This window comes from Arachis ipaensis, chromosome B01, assembly GCF_000816755.2.
Source record: "Arachis ipaensis cultivar K30076 chromosome B01, Araip1.1, whole genome shotgun sequence".
Classification (NCBI taxonomy): domain Eukaryota; kingdom Viridiplantae; phylum Streptophyta; class Magnoliopsida; order Fabales; family Fabaceae; genus Arachis; species Arachis ipaensis.
The window spans coordinates 136,454,011-136,460,932 of NC_029785.2; the positions used below are offsets into that span (position 1 = coordinate 136,454,011).

At 36.8% G+C, this 6,922-nt stretch overlaps 2 protein-coding genes across 4 annotated transcripts; one reads left to right on the top strand and one right to left on the bottom strand.

The window, feature by feature from the left end:
- On the top strand, positions 189-2,689 carry LOC107642658 (mitochondrial outer membrane import complex protein METAXIN-like). Its single transcript, XM_016346080.2, is given in 6 exon segments — positions 189-534; positions 661-1,004; positions 1,007-1,113; positions 1,244-1,304; positions 1,627-1,789; positions 2,289-2,689. Coding segments are annotated over 6 exon segments (1,014 nt in total). The 5' UTR covers positions 189-383; the 3' UTR covers positions 2,477-2,689.
- Positions 2,879-6,922, bottom strand: LOC107642667. Of its 3 annotated transcripts, none has more exons than XM_016346092.2 (5): positions 6,791-6,922; positions 5,248-6,453; positions 4,697-4,896; positions 4,230-4,453; positions 2,879-3,857 (listed from the first exon to the last, which is right to left on the bottom strand). In XM_016346092.2, exons 2-5 carry the CDS (start codon positions 6,350-6,352, stop codon positions 3,158-3,160), a joined length of 2,229 nt encoding a protein of 742 aa, XP_016201578.1. In that variant the 5' UTR covers positions 6,353-6,453; positions 6,791-6,922; the 3' UTR covers positions 2,879-3,157. The 3 variants fall into 3 exon arrangements, with proteins under 3 accessions (XP_016201578.1, XP_016201593.1, XP_016201585.1); XM_016346107.2 differs by having other exon boundaries at positions 5,248-6,393; positions 6,791-6,916; XM_016346099.2 differs by lacking the exon at positions 6,791-6,922 and having other exon boundaries at positions 5,248-6,784.

Genomic DNA, 6,922 nt, shown 5'->3' on the forward strand with positions numbered 1-6,922 from the left:
TAACTTTTATAATATATTAATGCTTTAATCAGCAATCAACATATTCACTATTTAAATTACAATATTTTAGAGTCACCAAAAAAAAAAATTACAATATTTTAAGGTAGAATATATTTCACCTAAATAATAAATAGCGTTGTTATTATATTTTCCAATAAAATTTATTTCTATTCAGTATAATTTTTTTGGGGTCAAGTCATACACAAAAACTTGTATTATAACTTTAACAAAATGACTTCTCTTTTTATGAACTTATTTTTAAATACCTTCCATGAATATTAATCTATAAACCCTAAGGCCTAAACCTCTGCAAGAGGCAAGAGTACGGAAGAAGGAGCAAGCTGAAACCTTTGCATCGTTCTCTTCATTCATGCGATCCTGCAATGGCTGAAAACGAAATCAACACTCTTGTGGTGAGGAAACCCTGCTTTGGCCTCCCAACCGGTTGCACTCAGTGCCTCTCCGCTTACCTCTATCTCAAGTTCGCTCAACTTTCCTTCCAATTGGACTTCCACCTCAACAACCCTGATTCAGGTTCATTTCCGCACTTCAATTTCTCATCATTCTGGCCTTTCAACTGTTTTTCCATGTGCGTTTTCGTTAAAGTTTCACTTTTTATCTTTTTTAAGCTCATGGGTATGTAAATTTGTGTTTGTTTAGATCAAATTCCTTATTTTGAGCTTGGTGATTATGTGGCGTATAACAATGAGAAAGGAGGGTTGATTGAGTGTTTGAAGAGAGATGTTGGGGGGGTTGATTTGGACAGTGGGATCTCCTCACTTCCTGATTGGATTCAAACTAAAGCAATGCTCACAACTTGGCTTGCTGATGCACTTGCCTATGAACTTTGGGTGGGATCTGAAGGTTATTCCTCCTCTCCTGCTTATACCATCTATTATTCTGATCTTCCATGGCCTTTAGGAAAGGTCCTCTTTTGGAGGAAAGCTTATTGGATTAAGCAGAAACATGGGATAACTAATGAGAATGCTGAGTTAAAGAAAGAAGAGGTCAGTTTCTGTTATAATTAGTGATACAGATTTATAGGAGAGCAAACTCTGCATACGGTGCTCTGTCAACTTGGTTAGGTGAACAAAGCTACTTATTTGAGAATAGGTGACTTCTCTGGCTGTGCATTTCATCTGAAACATAAAAGCAATGCTGGACTTCTTTTTTCTCTTTTAGTGAAAGTGGTAACTTTATCGACGTGGTGCTTCTCTATTCATATGCTTTTCTCTGTTTGCAGACCATCAAGCTTAGATGCTATTTTTCTTGCGCATGGATTAGTTATTCTTCAAGCTTTGCCTGTAAGTTGCACTATCAGTTAATTGTGGTACTTTTGTGGTAGTAAGGCGTATTGTATTGGTCGATTGGTTTACAGTCAATTAAAAAGTTGGACTTTGGATAGCTATTGTTACATTTGTCACCATGGGTGTGTGATATATCATGAACCTAGTCAGATTCACAAATTAAGGAATCAATGTTGTTTTTTGCTTTAGTTAAGTGACAAAAAAGATACATTCGGAAAAAGGATTATGTTAGGGAATCCATTTAGAGCATATCCGTATATTAAGTGCGCTGAAGGAAAATTGTAACTCTGCTTCTTGCGTAACTCGTTTGTGCCATCAGGAATCGTCAGTGCTGCGATCGAAGCTCTTGGAACATGCCAACTTAGTTAGATTTGTGCAACAGTGTAAGACAGAACTTATTGATGCTAGTCCAACTCCTACCTATGTCCAGCAATTTCATACAGCTGGATCTTCATCAACTTCAAGAAGTCGTTCAACCTCAAGTAAGATATTCTTATTATTTTGTATATGCACTCTTTTCTTGTGGTTTGTTTGATGGGATTACCTTAAAAAGGTGAGATAATCATTCCTAGGATTCTTTTCACAAAATTTCTAAATGGACCATAGGTTTCTTAAATTTAAAGGTGTGTTTGGTGACTGAGGGGTATTTTTTATTAATGATTTTGGTGCCTAGATTTGTGTTTTCTCCATCATATTCTTTGCTTCATGTTAATAGAAATGAGTTGCTGGTAGTCATATTGCACCCTGAGCATGAAATGTCTGAAAAACTTAGTCATCTAAATTACAGGACAACATAACCTTACTTTTGAGCATATAGAAATTTAACTATTGGAAAATTATGCAAGTGTTTAGGTAGAATACTACAAAAATTATGATCTGATCTCCATTTGTACCCACTCATATTTGTTGTACCATTAGTGCCTGATAACTATGTGAAGAAGCATTGATTTGCTAACTCGTGCTGTGTCGTTTAACTTGTAGGTTCAAAGACCAAGAGCAAACCCAAGAGGGAGAAAACAGAGGAGGAGAAAACCTTTAAAAGGAGGTCCAAATATTTTGTGGCAGCACAGCTGGTTGCTGTTGTTGTTTTCCTCACTATTATGACTTCATTTGATGATGCTGCAGTGGACTTGGATGATGCTGATGGAGGTTATGGTTATGATGAATAGAAAACAAAAAAACCATCCACGTATTTATTTCATCGGCTCTCTGTTTGATAATACAAATTAAGAATTTTGGTTCTCATGCCAAATTAGTATAACAATGATCCATTTTTGTATACAGGTGTTGATTTTCAACAGATTGTCAATTGTAATTTTTATTTAATTTGTATCAGAATAGTACTACTAATAATCCACATACCATTTCATTGGGTTTGAGAATTTTTATTATCTGGTGCACAATGTTATATAGAAATGCAAAACTGATTTTTCAGAAGACAGAAATCTTGATGAACAGAAATCTTGATGGCTGCCTACTCAAAAAGATGGCAGAACAATTTTATGTATCAGCATATATACTTTTATCAAATCAAATAAATGTAAAACAGAGCGAGCGGAAAAGAGGTAAACTGTAGGGGAAGGAGATAAATGATAAGCTCCTCTTTGAATATTTGAACTCCATATTGGAGGAGCTTTAAAGTCAATAAAAGAATGGTAAATAAAATTATTTATCATTTCCCTACCCTAAGGCTACTTAGTATCAAAAAACTCTCAAACATGGGTGAGAGACTTTACATAAAACTTTTTCCCCTCCCCTTCCTATTCCACCACTCTCCAAAACCTACCCTTAAGTAAATTACATTCACTGGCACTAGCTAATTAAATAAATAAGCCACAAAATGCAAGAGATCACGTTCCAGTCACACAAGTTTGTTGCTGCTGCAACTTCTCATTCTCCCATTGCTTAACAAGTTCATTGTATCCCTCAGCAGAATCAACAGCAAACTCTGCCATTGAACTCATAGCAGCTGACATTCCAGCACAAAGTACCTTAATAGCGATTTCAGCCAATTGCTCAGTACTCATTGCCTCTTCTACCGGTCCAGCTTCCACCATTTCCATCCTCTCATTGGTTTCCGTTGATCTACCAACATTTTGTCGAGAATCTTCTTTTAGCTGTTGTGCATAGAAGGACCCTATACCAGCTGCAAAGAAGTCTATGCCGTCCAGCACCACTGATTCTTGTATCGCGTCCAGTCGCCTTGACCACTGAACACACAGTCCAAACAATGGGTGAGTGCTACCTGACCTGCGAGGAGAACATAGTAACTTTGATGCATCAGGCTCGCATCTCATACACCGAAGCAGCCAGCCGGCAAGTGCACGAATGTAGGATCTTTGAGAAGTGATCCATGACTCGAAGGTGCTTCGCCAATTCCTCAACTCAGTTTCAAGAATTGAAGCAGAACAAGCAAGCCTATGTGGATCAGTTATTGACATGCCAGACTGTTTTCTGACATCAGTGCCAGTTAGAAGAATCTTAGCTTCATCCAAGGTTATTTTCTGCATCTGATGACATTCTGCCATCACATTCCACATCTTTGCCAGCCTGCATTTATATGGTTTAAGAATCAGCAATATGCATGATTATATGCTATGAATACTGTGATATATCTGTTGCATTTGATATGGTGATCATAGTCTATATTATATTTAAGAACAAATAGCATGTTGCTCATGATGAAATCAGGAAAGTATTGAAGATGTCACACACAAAACTCTGTGTGTATAGGGTAGGGTTTCCTTTCTTTTTTTTTTTCTTGGGTTGAAAAATATAGTACTAGCAAGCATGTTTGAAGAATGTAGTACTAGCAACCATGTTTGAAGTCTGAAGTCAACCTATACATCTATCTCCTTGTATTGGAGATAAGTTTTAAAGCAGCAAACTTTTGTATTGGAGATAATGATTTTTTATACATACCCTTGTAGCAATTCAAGAAGTTGGGGATGCAACTCTTCATCCCTTAGAGTTTCAATTCTCTTGGAGATTGCTTCAATTGAGTGAATTGAAATTGTTATCTGGGTATGTAGATCTCTAATGGCTGCTCTTGTTTTATCTACATAAGATTGGTCCTCTCCTTTCACATCATGGTTCTTGAGTTGCAGACATTTCTTCTCATACGCAATTCGAACACGTTCTCCAGACTGTTGCAGAAGAAAATGGGTATAGCAATAAGTTTGCCATTATCAAAATGTATGCAAGCATAAGCATGATGACCTGTAACAATAATAATCTAATAAAATTCAAAGAAATGAGATGCTAAAAGGAAAATTACTGGATATTATGTAAAAGGTTAAGAGTGTTATTTGTTCAAATTTCCATTCATCTAATATAAATGTTTCAAGTAGCTATTATCTCTATAGTTCATAGGTATGTTCAGTATATACCCTAACTTCCTCGTACAGCTTCTTCTCCCAAGCATATAACCTGTCCAATGTTGATTGATGACTACCAGAAAACATACATTGTTCCTCTAAGGGATCACTAGTGCCCTTGCAGCCATCATCCCCAGTGCTTGAAGAATTATTCTTCAAAAATCTTGATGATGAAGACCGGAACAGCGCTACGGGATTCAACAATTTTGATGCTACAAAAGAAGTATAATTTAAGTTTAAATTCCTGAAAATTTACAAATAGGTATGAGTAAAAAAGAAAACAGAGTACTTAGTTCAAGATTATATGTATTCAGTATAAACACATGTGAAGATTAACAAATTCTTGTCCACAAGAAGAAGTTAGCTCAGATTGCATCATGAAATCCAATATAAGATTCCATCAACCCATTTAACATTCATATCTCCTCCAAAAATAAGAATTTTTAGAATGGATATTCTAGAAACTTTGAGGCTTAACTCACATTTTTGAGGACTATGAAATGCAGGACTATGCAAGAACAATTTCATCAAATTAAAATTATGTATTATAAACTGCACCAAACCTGACAGCTCATTAGACGTCGACGAATTTTGAGCTTTATTGACCTCTAATAACGCTGAAAATTCATTGGCTGCATTACAAACTTTTGTGAATTGAACATCAAGATCCCTGATTACTTCTGCCATGCTTGTCGGCCTTCGGTTTACATAAACTGTAAAACCAGGTGTATCTACCTTAGCTTCTTGATTACCAACTGCCACTTCCTGATGGCTTGTAGATTCAACTTGACCTGCAGTTTGAACTTTTGATACTTGAAATCTTTCACTGCCACTGCCTTTTTTTGATTCTTTGACCTCATGTGCAATTTCAGTTTTTGTTCTGTCCACTTTCTCCTCGTCTTCAACCGTGACCTCTTCCTTGGTGGAGTTTATATCAGTTCTGGTTCTTTCTTCTGCAACATTTCTCTTTCCAACAAAATCTTCTTTTTCAGTTTCAACCTCTTCAAGGTCTGGAATTCCTTCTGCTTCTCGAACTTGCCTCAATCCTCGGTCCTCATCATCCGCAATAGTCTCTTCAAGGCTACTTCTGGTTGGGTATCCGTAATAGTCTAATGATGTAAAAGGGTTCCAAAAGGAATCCCATTGAGATGTTTGAGGAGAAGGGGGAGGAATACTAGGCCTATTATTGGGAGAATAAGCAAAAGCTGATGAGTTCATAGGTGAGGATTGCATGGCAAAGAAACCATCATCCATGGCATATTGCTCCATTGGAGAATATGTTTCAACTCGAACCATTTCGGGGGATTGAGGCCTTTCCTCAACCAAAATTGGCGGGTTGCCACTGGGCCTTAGATAATTGACCTTCAAAGTTGAATTGGATGAGAACTCAATTGTTGTTGGAGTGAAGGACTTGGATGATATGGAAATGAAGGCTGGACTAGTCTTCTTCACAGGTGTTATGAAAGAATCCAATGAGAACTGGTGCGGCTCGTCTCCTTGAATGTAATTTCGCATGGCAGCCGAGACTCTTTTCAAGGATTGGATGTATGCTATGTGGCCAGAAGCAAATTGTGCTCTTTGCTCAACAGCTTGTTTGATGAATCTCTTTCTATCTTTGCAAATCTGAACTGATTCTTGATCATCCAACCTTGATTGAGAACATCCCATCTCTTATTCTAGCTTGTTTTTTTTCTGTTTCCCTTTTAGTCCTATGAATGAATGAATATTTCTCAGGCTTGCATTGAAATGGAAATCAAAGAAGAATCTGTCTGCAGAAAATGAATGAATGAACACAAAAAGAGAAATGAATACAGTAATTTGGATGCTTTTCTTTATAGTGAAGTCAGAAAAGGAGAATGAAAGTTTGAAACTTGGTGAAGAGAAACAAGTAATTGAGATTCCTCAAGCATTCCAATTCCCTGTGTCCCCAAAAAAAAAAACCCTAGCTATACTCTATCAGTAAATTAATTAAGAAAGAAGCATCTAAAATGTGCAACACATGAGCAATTGAAAGTGAAAATGCAGACATTGAAAGAGATGATGATAATAATAATAATAAATTAAGAGTGAAAACAAGAGAGCGAGTCATCGAATGGAGAAGCATACTCGACAATGGCGAGCAAGAGCGGGAAGCTTTGATCAGAGAAAGAGAGAGACGTTGAGAATAAAGTAACGGTCAAAACTCAAAACATAAAGACGACGAGACGAAACAAAACAACTTCAAGAGAAGAGGGAAAA